Genomic DNA, 13,047 nt, shown 5'->3' with positions numbered 1-13,047 from the left:
TGTTGGTGTGCAGTTCTAACACCAATATACTGTATACTTGTCTTCAGTTATAAAATGTCTGCAACAAACTTATATTGTTGTACAATTTTTTTTACAGAATAAGACCTTGCAGCAAACAACAAAGATAGCACAAGAAGCATACCCAAGTTCACCTTCTGGGATCTTTTGCTGTGCGCCCTTAAGAGTACACACAACTACCACAACTGTAACTTACGGCAGTGAGATGTCGGCATTGGTCCATTCACCAGCAGCAACTGTAACTTGCTCCAGTGAGAAAGAAGCCACGGGACAAACAATTGCAGTGAATATACCCACTGCTTTAGAGCCAACAGGTACTGCATCCACACTACATGAGTCAACGGCATCATCAGGAAGGCCAGCTGTGCCACGTGGCAGCAAGCAGTCGGTACCAATATCACAAATAATTGGCCAATGTGTCAGCATGTCAGAACAGTCACCGTTTGAAACTGACCAGTTTAAAATTGTGTACCACATTTGTTTGATAGGTTCATCCCGTGTAGTTATTACCCGCACACATGTTGCAAAAAGTACTCTACATGATATGAAAGGTGATTGTGAAATGACATCAAAAGAAAAGTTGTCCAAGTCGTACATGTTCACGAAAAGCTTTGACGTGACTGATTCAGCATTTAAGTGTTTCCAAGTCTTATATATGGCCTATATTCACCTAATAAAACTCGTCCAACACCAAATATTAGGTAGTGGCACAATTATTAACCCTGACATCAGTGAATCAGAATTTCAGGGATAAGTGGATATGTTGATCATCATTTTATTAGCTCATATATGGTTTGCTGGTTCCTTTGATTGTTCACATTTTAATATTTAAAAATGACATTAAATGTGGATAGTCTGGAAATATCTGTATGTAGATGTATACGTGAATGTTTGACATTTTTTGTCAAACATATGTCTAATTGCTTTTCATTTTCAGGGTGTTAGTGTTCCCATTGTAACAGTTATATCATAAAGTTCAACCATTGTAAGTTTATCATACAAAAACTTGACCCCAAACAAAATATTGATATAAATATTGTATTTTGGAGCAATTTTTCGCTCACATTTGGTATAGCAATGTGAGCTTATAGTATGACACGGCGTCCGTCATCTTATGTATGTATGTATGTATGTCTGTCTGTCTGTCGGTCTGTATGTCTCTGTCTGTATGTCTGTCTGAATGTATGTATGTATGTATGTATGTATATATGTATGCATACATGCATGCATGCATGTATATATGTATATATGTATGTATGTATGTCCACTGAAAAAACTTGAGAACCACTGCACATTTCGGCTTGGTATTTGATGTGTAGATGCAGCCACGGCTGTAGATGTGATTTTGTTCAAATGAAGTTGACATTGCCCAAATTATGCAAATGAGCTTAAAAAATGTGAAAATGGTCAAAAATTAATGACTCAAGAACCGCTGTTTGGATTGCTTTCAAAATTGGTGTGCAAGTACCTTAGGTGAACCTCAGACAGTATTATGCATTTCGTTAAGATATCTTGATTTTTCTATTTTTGCTGAATTTTTTGGTGATCTTCCTCATTTTTGATAAAAATTCTTTTTCTCTGAAACTGCTTGCCCAACTGCTTTCAAATTTGAGTTGAATGTTTGCCTGGGTGTTGAAATTATTACAAAATTAGCTCAATTACCTTTCGGGGGCAATTTTTGTCATTTTTGGTAAAGAAAACTTCTTCTCAAAAATTACTTGTCTGATAGTTTTACAATTTTGTGTAAAAGTCCCTTGAGATGTTATGAGATAACTGTTGAGAAACCCCCAAATTTGTATTTTTTAGGCAATTTTCTCAGTCTGTGACCTGAAATGAGGTATACCTACTCAGTGTGTTTTTTATGAAATGGCCTCGTAACTACAAGTTGTTTTCTGATATATCATAATATTAAAACCTATTCTGCTAAAAATGTGAGCGTCTCCGTCTTATTGGCGGTATTTTTGCTTATACTTATTTTCATTGAAAAAAACTTTAAATCACACATTTGTGGCTTAAACAAACAAACAAATGTATAATTTGACAATTAAATGCAATTTTCGCTTTCTTCAAATATCTATCTTACAGAAAATGTACCACATGTTGCATGTGAGACCCGGTCTTTTGTATGAAATTTTTGTATGTGTGTCCATGAACCTGCTCCTGGAATTTTGAATTGTATCAGGTACAATATTGCTTCTTTATATCAAATCAAGTGGTTGCTGTTGAAGCTAAAATGTTCATTTTTAAAAATTAAATTGTCAATTTTGATCCCATGTATTACACTGCAGGTTCAATTCACTATTAATATGAACGATGTTTTCAATTAAATTGGAATTTACTTTTTCTTGCACAAACAATTCATAGAAGTGAATATGTAGAATTCCTTAGATGTCTTGATTGACCAATTTTGTATATCAATTTTAGCTAATGCGATAATAGTATATGTGCTCATTTTGGGCTCACATTTGGTATACCAGTGTGAGCTTCAATATGGGTTCTGGGCAGTAGTTGGGATTTTGTTCATATGAACTTGTCATTACCCAAAAATATACAAATGAACCTTAAAAAATGTGAAAAAGGTCAAAAATTATAACTGTTGAACCACTGTTTTGATTGCTCTGAAAATTAATATGCATGTCCCTAAGGTGGACCTCATACAGTTTCATGCATTTTGTGAAGATATCTTTAATTTCTATTTTCACTGATTTTTTTTGTGATTTTACTTTTTCTCCTGAAATTGGTTGCTCAGTTGCTTTAAAATTTGTGCTGGATGTATATGGTGTTGTTATCTATCTAATTTGTTCAAATTAGGATAAAATTAGTAATATTACATTTTATGGGTTAATTGTTGTCATTTTGGGTCAAATAATTTCTCAAATTACTGGTTGAAATGCATTAAAATTTGATTTTTTAAGGTTTTATAGATATCCTCACTGTAATATACCAATACCCTACCTTATCTGCGGCTTTTCCGCAAGTTATCTAACAGTTTACAGCGAGCAAACAAAGGGTTCGTGTAATTTACACAAGGAGTCCAGTGCAAGCTACTCGTTTCCTCTCAGCGAGTGCTATTACTCCAACTCGATAAGTGTGTTTTATGCCTTGATATCTGCTTTACTGTTTGCGCCACCTATCGGTGAGATAGCATTAGCTGCGTCTGTTACATGTAATATGTAAATGTTCTAGCGACGGGCCTGCTTCAAGCGTAAGTTATGTGTTTTTCAGATAAATAAAGACATGTTCTGATGGTCTGACTTTGAAGTGAGTATTATTTTCATTAGATGCGAATGCCTGGAGACCTTAGAATAAGGAAAGCCAGTATATATACCCACCGGAATTGGGAGACTTAAACTTTGCTCGCGGCAAAATATGTCTCTACCTGTTTGACTGATTTCCATCTTGCACGGCAAATTCAAGTACTGACTAGTATATTTCCCTTGAGGATAATTTCAGCCCCTCTGCATTGGTCGGAAACACAGTATTTGGAGTTTGTCAGTCGAGCCCACATGGAGAATAGGAGTTTACATGTATATGTGTGTTAGTTTGAACTTTGCAAGTGGAGATTAGGCTGCGTTCAAAAAAAATGGTGAGGGGGGGGACCTGAAAATATTTTGACTCCCAACATTTTGATGTCGTCCATTGGTTCTAATGTTAGTAATAATTAAACAAAATCTAGAACCGTTTTGTCACATTTTATGTCTTTAATCTCGAAAAAATCTAAAAATGTATGAATGCCATTAAATTTTCGTAAAACAAGTTGGCCTTGTAATGGGGCAGGAGCTGCAACTGTTGATAATTTTTCAATATTTCTATGCAATGTATCAAACACAGTTTCTTGGTGTCTCTCTACAGCATGCTGAAAAACAATATTCATTTTGTCAACAAAGCCCATTTGTCTAAATATTGGTGATAATTGAATGATACAAATGCAAATTACATGTAGGCTGTGTTGGTAAGCTGAATATTGGACAGCTCAACATGCTGTGGGGAGTAGAACAAGAACGCAATTGTATAAACTGAACAAAAATATTGTCAAAATAAAAAGTTGATACAACTACTGCCCTACTACTACATACTGGCAGTGACAGTGATCACGGTCCCTCCACAAAAGAGGGACTGTGCAGTGATATATGTAGCTCTGACTCTGATGTAGTTTAAGAAGAGTTTTGGTCATAGGACACTCAATTGACAGTGAAACATACATCTACTTATACGCAAGATCCAGCCAGAGAGCAACACATTGAAGACTAGGGGACTAACAGTTACTATGGTTTTCTGAATAAAATATTAGAGAAAAAAGATGGGGGTCACTATACGTGATCTTATACAAATGTACGATGAAAAGTCAGTTTTTCTAAAATCACTTAAAATCAATATAAAACCATTCATTTCAAGTTCAAGCAGTGAATGAAATTTTCATATCTAATTGTACCAATAACACAAAAGTAAAACTTTGAACAGTAAAGACTCTAATTTAAATGGAAAAATGTGTGACTAAATGGAATCATTTATTTTTTATCAAATTTGCCATTATTACACCCAAAATTTCTGAGATTAAAACATTAATTTCATGGAATATTTTAACCTTCCAGTATTGTCAATTTTGTAAAACATAAGTGGCATCTAAGTTGTATATGTCTTGTACTTTTGAAAAAAAAAATTGGTAGGTCACTATGCTCATTTTTTCACAATTTGGTTAAACATAGCTAGGAATACACAATTTTCATACTCTCTCATGATTGTCATTTTGTGTGCTTTTCAGCTGGCGCCATTGAACTGGCCAGAGTTGGATAAACTCAAGTAGGCTTAGACTGAGAAGTCCAAAAAGTCCACTGATGCATTTAAAAATGAATCAGTTTAAGAGGTAGTGTTGAACATCTGCGTGCAGAACGACACATGTTTCTTTTTACTCTGCGTGCATTCCTAATAAATATGCGGCTATATGGTAATATGGGGGGGGGACTTGAAAATTTTTGAGGGTATTGAGGGGGGGACTTGAAAATTTTTGAGGGTATTGAGGGGGGGATCTGAAAAAAAATAAGATTTCAATCGCGATTCCTCCAGCCCCCCCCCCCCACCATTTGTTTTGAACGCGGCCTTATTGCCTTGTATTTGCAGTTTTAATATGATTCCGGCAACCCGGGAGCGTGTAATTTTCTTGTGTGAAAAAAAAAATCTGTCAAAGCGAAAATAAGATTTGAAGGGACTGTGTGTGTTACTGTCACCGGCCCGGCCCGGCTATCCCGCAAGCCTTGTTGCATAGCCAGCAACAACACACACAGCCCTGCCGTGGGAGCTGAACTCTACATACCGTAAAGGTAAAACATGGACATTAAAAAAGACGTCCATGGTAAAGCTCCATGGTAAAACCTACCTAAGCACCTCATGATCTCTACACCAGACTCAGAGATTCCGGCCGGCACGGCCTCGCAACATTGCAACCTAGCCAAGCTTCCACAATGTGCAGCGATCACAGTACGCACCACTGGCAAAATGAATGATAAACTAGTCCGTGTATGCACCAAGCCGACAAGCCCAATAGCAAACTCACCTGGGTAAGCCTAATTCACGTGTCGCGTGCCACGCGCTGCGTGCCGCGTGCCAGGGACTGGTGAGAAATTATAGGGAAGGAGGGAGGGCCTAATTAAAAAGAGTATACGGAATCTAGGAATTGCGTTAGTTTATACATGCCCAAAGTATATTCAGGCAACACCACATTACCCATCTCAACACTACCTTTGTTACGCCAAACTTACAAAAGTTGGGGATTGAAATTAATTAGATGGAATAAAGTCCTTAGAGAGAGGCCGACTTTGTCTCGGAGCCGAGTTGTCGCAGAGCGGAGAAGTTTGCCACCGGCCGTGTTCTTATTGTATTCAAATTTATTGGCATGTAAAGACCGGTACAATTGTGCATTTTGTCGCAAAACCTTCGCGAACTTTGTGACAAACTGATGGTGAATCACAGTGATATTTGGGAAAGGGTGTCAGTAATTGTTTTCATTACCAGAAAGTAAATTGAAGTAATGCGGAACAACAAATGTTAGGGTAATAACACAGCGTGTAGGTAGAAAAGTTGGCTACTACGGGATACGCTATCCGTTCACGTGATCTCTAGGTCGGAAGCAATTCACACTCAAAGTCAATGCCGAAAAGACAAAGTGAAATACTATTGGCTGATAATTTAAGTTTTTCTCTATCTTCCCGCCTTTGGTGCAATGTTGCGAGTTGCCTCACAAAACGCCGCATATTCTCTGGAATGCTACAAACCATCAGCATGGCTTCTTTTGAAGTCATGGATTTTCTGTCACAAGCACTAATCTTACCAGCCATGCTAAAATTTAGAACACAAAATAGTTTACTCGAAACAAAAAGAGTGGAAACATTTCCGGCCTCACAAACCAGAGATACTGAAAATCTATTCCATAACGTGCAATGGACTGAAAGGGAAGAGAGCAGCATTCATGTAGGAAGACCGCTTGGTGTTGCTATCAACATTCCCCTGTAATTACCGTGATAACTGAAGCTAACGATACGCACTCTATCTTTGTTCACTTAATCCAGTTTGAATTGCAACAACAGTATTCCCCCGAGATCTGATATGCGGCATGTCTGGAGTGTGGAAAATTCACTTTGTTCCATGGGAATGTCCATATGACATTTCTAATTTTAGCGGCTTTTTATTGCAACACGGGCAGATAATAGTATCGCCCTATGCGTTGGAACGCCACTGCACTGAAAATCGGCCGAGGCTGAGTCCTGATCCTGCACAATTCACAATGCATCGAATCAAACAGGTTTTCATCACCGTTATGCGATGTGGGCCCTTCAGTCACATGTACGTTTGTGGAGGGACCGTGGTTCCAGCCTGAAATTCGTTGAACAAGAAAGGAAAGTCTCTGGTTAGCATCACAGTGGTTAACTGGAAATGCATTTGTTTACGCATGGAGGTATAAAGAGAGAGTCGTCTTTTGCCCATGATTATGACTCCCAGACTGGCCAAGACTGTATCGTGTTTCGAAAATCAATGTTGACCTGGCCTGACACGAGTATGCCTATCGCGTTCATGGTTGGCCTGCCGCTGCTATGTGTTGTGGTGGGACTCTGGTTTACTTGCACACGTGCGAAATACAGCGTTTTGGTAACATTTTGATTGAAACAAGTTGGCAGGATGGTGGACTTGCCCACAAAATAAACCTGTTTGCAATGTTTTGATTGATACCTGTCGATAGGTTTACGCCCATACCAGTCACAGTTCGATAGACACCATAGGACCTAGATATTTGCAATATAGCAACCTTAACATATGGTATGTGCAGAAAATCAATGTACAGAATTTAGATTGATCAATTTTTAATGTTACAAATTTACGTGCAGCGTAATTCTCTCGAGTCCCTTTCTGCATATGCACAGAATTCGCTAATCATTCGCTGGTCCCCAGTTCATGCATTTAGAAGGTGGCGTTGAAGCCCGAATGTTGATTTATTCATGAAAATGAATCAATGAACTAAATTTGAGTGGAAATGCACCTACTTCTGGCTCGCGGCTATGGGGTGAGAACACCGCCAAAATTATCTTGAAAACCTTATTTAAACTTATCTCACTATTATTATTCCATTGTTTGGTGATTTAATGATAATTATATCAGTATTTGGCCATTATTTTGCAATTATTTGATCATTATATGGATATTATTTTGACATGATTATGAACTTATTTGGTAATTGGTTGTTTTGACATTATTCAGCAATAATGTCTTGATTTGGAACTTATTTCATCATTATTATGCCATTATTTGGTGATTTGGTCATTTTTATGTCATTATTTGGTCTTTCTTATGCAATTATTTGGTCATGATTACGACATTGTCTTGATATTATCTTGATATTGTCTTGACATTATTATGTTAATTCGGTTCTTTTGCCATTATTCGGCATTGATGTCTTGATTTAGAACTCATCTTATCATTATTATTCCATTATTTGGTGATTTGGTCATTTTTATGTCATTATTTGGTCTTTCTTTTGCGATTATTTGGTCATGATTACGACATTGTCTTGATATTATCTTGATATTGTCTTGACATTATTATGTTAATTCGGTTCTTTTGCCATTATTCGGCATTGATGTCTTGATTTAGAACTTATCTTATCATTATTATTCCATTATTTGGTGATTTGGTCATTTTTATGTCATTATTTGGTCTTTCTTATGCAATTATTTGGTCATGATTACGACATTGTCTTGACATTCTCTTGATATTGTCTTGACATTATTATGTTAATTCGGTTCTTTTGCCATTATTTGGCATTGATGTCTTGATTTAGAACTTATCTTATCATTATTATTCCATTATTTGGTGATTTGGTCATTTTATGTCATTATTTGGTCTTTCTTTTGCGATTATTTGGTCATGATTACGACATTGTCTTGATATTATCTTGATATTGTCTTGACATTATTATGTTAATTCGGTTCTTTTGCCATTATCGGCATTGATGTTTTGATTTAGAACTTATCTTATCATTATTATTCCATTATTTGGTGATTTGGTCATTTTAATGTCATTATTTGGTCTTTCTTATGCGATTATTTGGTCATGATTACGACATTGTCTTGACATTCTCTTGATATTGTCTTGACATTATTATGTTAATTCGGTTCTTTTGCCATTATTCGGCATTGATGTCTTGATTTAGAACTTATCTTATCATTATTATTCATATTGGTGATTTGGTCATTTTTATGTCATTATTTTGTCTTTCTTATGCAATTATTTGGTCATGATTACGACATTGTCTTGACATTCTCTTGATATTGTCTCGACATTATTATGTTAATTCGGTTCTTTTGCCATTATTCGGCATTGATGTCTTGATTTAGAACTATCTTATCATTATTATTCCATTATTTGGTGATTTGGTCATTTTTATGTCATTATTTGGTCTTTCTTATGCGATTATTTGGTCATGATTACGACATTGTCTTGACATTCTCTTGGCTTTCAATTATCTGACCTCCTTTATTATCTGAACTCATTATTTGACCTGCATTTGAACCCTACCCAGAAATCATTGCACATTCACAATGGTGCAGTGGATACGGTCTGTTCCCTCGCATAGGGATAGAAAAGCGGGCTTTGCGTAAGTTTTAAAGCGCAGCTCAGCACATCACGTATCTAGAATAGTTGGGCGTGCTCGAAAACTGAGATCGACCACAATTTTGGATAAAAAATCGATTATTTTCGGCGGCGGAACTTGGCTGTGTTGGGTAGCCGATGGTGGCCTGTAGTATTAGCTATTACACCTAGCCTAGCCCTGCGTACGATGCTGTGTGTTCCTCTACAGCTTATCGCCCCGCTCACCACGTTATGACTTTTCTGCCTTAAGAAGTATTTTGATTCATTGCGGTTTCATACCAACAAAGCAATAAAAAGTCGTTAGGTTAGCGACCGTGCCCCTATGAGTTTACAATAAAAAAAAACCATGCTCGAGAATAGTTCCCGACCAACCAAAAATATTATGTGGCATACCTACGATAAAACATCTTCGTTGAACGAATATTTCCTTGATACTTATTAGTACCGGCTTTTCAGTCTGTAGCTTACAGGTGCAACTCTAACTGGCCGTAAAATAAGATAAAAGATAAAAGTATTGCTTTCTCATTTTTTCATAATTCCCATCTGGACTCATCTGGATAAGAAAGCTTCAATGATTGCACGAGTATGTTGAGATGATTTTGATTCTAATAATACAATCAAATGCAGTGTGGTCTATATTTGGCAATTAAAAACTATCCACTGTTGATTGACCAATCAGAGTGCTCAATTCAGGGTGTTTTATTTACACGTAAAGCCCTGGTCACCAAATTCCAGAAACGAATGACAGCGCCGTAGTAAAGTACTGTCCAATCAAAAGTGAACATGTCATATTCTGTAGACATCTGGTACGTTTTAATATTCAAATTTGGTAATACAGCGGAAACCAGCTGCAGCACAAAATCTGCTGTGCCCTAGGGCATTTATATAATGTGCCCTAGGGCATTTATAGGATGTTCCATTACATTGGAAGGCTATTTCACAAATAAAAGTTTTAATTCATATCCTAAACATGTTACATTGACAAAGGGGACGGTTGACGTAAATACATTGAAAACGAAAATATATCAGTTAGGGGCGATAGTTTTTAAGTCGGATAAAACCCTCATACTCGGGCTCTTCTGGTATATAAAGTCCAACCCTACGATAAAATGTCTCGGCCTGCGGCCTCGACATTTTATCGTTGGGTTGGACTTTATATACCAGAAGAGCCCTCGTACTCGGGCTTTATCCTATACATAAATACGACAATGTAATCGCTTTGTCAAGGTCAAACATATTTAAGGCTGCGTTCAAAAAAAATGGTGAGGGGGGCTGGAGGAATCGCGATTGAAATCTTTTTTTTTCAGATCCCCCCCCCTCAATACCCTCAAAAATTTTCAAGTCCCCCCCTCAATACCCTCAAAAATTTTCAAGTCCCCCCCCCCAAAAATTACCATATAGCCGCATATTTATTAGGAATGCACACAGAGTAAAAAAACATGTAATGTGTCGTTCTGCACGCAAATCTTTAACACTACCTCTTATCAGCAGGTTGTGGAGCCATATACCTAGGGCAAGTTCTAAAATTGATTCATTTTTAAATGCATCAGTGAACTTTTTGGATTTCTCAGTCTAAGCCGACTTGAGTTTATCCAACTCTGGCCAGTTCAATGGCACCAGCTGAAGAGCACACAAAATGACAATCATGAGAGAGTATGAAAATTGTGTATCCCTAGCTACGTTTAACCAAATTGTGAAAAAATGAGCACAGTGACCTACCGAAATGTTTTTTTCAAAGTACAAGACATGTACAACTTAGATGTCACTTATAAAATGTTTTACAAAATTGACAATACTGGAAGGTTAAAATATTCCATGAAATTAATGTTTTAATCTCAGAAATTTTGGGTCTAATAATGGCAAATTTAATAACAAATAAAAGTTTCCATTTAGTCACACATTTTTCCATTTAAATTAGAGTCTTTACTGTTCAGAGTTTAACTTTGTGTTATTGGTACAATGAGATGTGAAAATTTAATTTACTACATGAACTTGAAATGAATGGTTTTATATATTGATTTTAGAAAAACCGACTTTTCATCGTACACTTGCATAAGATCAAGTATGGTGACCCCATCTTTTTTCTCTAATATTTGATTGTTCTCATATGCCAGAAATCAACAATCCATGGTAACTGTTAGTCCCCTAGTCTTCTATGTGTTGCGATTTTTTTAAGACAGCGCGGCGATTGTCGTTTTCGTCCACGGTATCGATACCTTCACTGATCTCTGTGTGGCAGGCTGGGTGTAACCTAGCCGTGCGTACGTACAGGTCTTGTGTGTTTCCGGTGTTATACGGCCTCCACCATATAACATAGCAGGCCCACGGAACGTTTCGTAGATCGTCGTCGGATGGGAAGTGACTGACACTGTGAGGCCGAAGACCGAACCTCGGTCTTAGTCACTTCCCATCCGACGACGATCTACGAAACGTGCCGTGGGCCTGTACCATATAACGCCGAGAACACACGGTACACAGACCTGTACGCTCGGCTAGGTGTAATAGCTAATACTACAGGCCACCAAAGGCTACCCAACACAGCCCAGTTCCGCCGCCGAAAATAATCCATTTTTAATCCAAAATTGTGGTCGATCTCAGTTTTCGAGCACGCCCAAACTATTCTAGATACGCGATGTGAATTAGGCTTACCCAACTCACCTCTTGGTTTGATTTCGTTACCAAACTTTTGTGTTAAATGAACGGTGCATTAATTAACAACTGAAGACTGATTTTGGCTGGAGAGACGATTAGGCTGATCATACAGCTCAGAGGCCTCCGATTTGCATAGACAATACATCTTGAACAGGTAAATGAAGTGATCAAGACATAAACTTTACTTGTAAACATGGTCACCGATAAGTTCATGTGGCGATGTAAGGTGTTTTATGCTCGAGGCCCGCTGCGCCTGCACAGTTGTACGCCGGAGAAGGTAACTGCCTCGCCCTGAGTACAATGCTGTGTGCTCCCAGCGCTATATAAAGCCGGAAACACACAGCATCGTACCCAGGGCTATGTTGCTGGTTGTGGTCACCTCGACCATGGAGCATTGGAGTTAGCAGAGATTCCTCGACCAAGCCCCAGTACCCGATTCACTTCGACCTTGTCACACTTTTACAATTTTCAAAATATAATATAACTTCCTTGGGAGGATTGATGGTATTTTCATGAAAAAATATGCTTGCTTCAACTAAAAAGGTTAACACTTTAGGCAAAGTGCAGCGCCTGTGGACAATGCCGTTACCATGGGAAAATGGTCCCTTCCATATCACATTATGCAAGCTCCAAGCTTGGAGCTTTTTTCCCATGATTCAAATTATATGAGCAACTTCCTGTACTATTTTTATTGGTTTTGTAAAAAAATCTTGCGAGTTATAAATGGTGAAAATAGTTTTTCCTGGGTAAATGACCACAGAGCTACCACATATGTAAAAATCATCCTTGGTGAACTTCCCCTTTAACCACATCAAGTGCGACCGAGGCCGGCATGGGTTGTTTCATATATCGGTTTGAACAAGGCTTATCGAAGAGATTACATGATATTGAAAAAACTTAAAACTCAATTGAAAAGCTGAACAAATTTATCGCAGATTTGTCACAGATAAGAAAAGTCAAGAGGAGAAAAAAAAATTTGTGATGACTTCACTGACATGTATGTGATGGCAGTCTATTTTGACATGATGTAGTTCGTGTTTGATTCAGTTTCTTTTCTCTACAAGTGCGCTTTAATGCGCATTTTAACCCTTGGAACTTAATGATAGTAATCAAAGGAACGAACTACGACAGTTATTGTATTCGAGGACAAGTGATTTTCCCCGGGCATTTGAAATTGAAAAGTCACATGGCATGACGAGTCCTTGAGTTTTAAAATAAACAAGATTAACCAATTGGGAT

The 13,047-nt window shown here is 37.5% G+C and overlaps 1 protein-coding gene across 1 annotated transcript in view; it reads left to right on the top strand.

Annotated features, from left to right (window-relative positions):
- The window catches only part of LOC139117399 (uncharacterized), a 37,775-nt gene extending 34,506 nt beyond the window's left edge, over nucleotides 1-3,269 (top strand). Inside the window, exon 5 of the mRNA XM_070680484.1 lies at nucleotides 98-3,269. Coding sequence (XP_070536585.1) covers nucleotides 98-772 — 675 coding nt within the window. The 3' untranslated portion in view covers nucleotides 773-3,269. The remainder of the gene's footprint in view (nucleotides 1-97) is intronic.
- Nucleotides 3,270-13,047: the final 9,778 nt, after the last annotated feature.

The sequence above is a fragment of the Ptychodera flava genome, chromosome 18 (genome assembly GCF_041260155.1).
Source record: "Ptychodera flava strain L36383 chromosome 18, AS_Pfla_20210202, whole genome shotgun sequence".
Classification (NCBI taxonomy): domain Eukaryota; kingdom Metazoa; phylum Hemichordata; class Enteropneusta; family Ptychoderidae; genus Ptychodera; species Ptychodera flava.
This window is presented reverse-complemented; position numbering and strand designations above follow the sequence as displayed.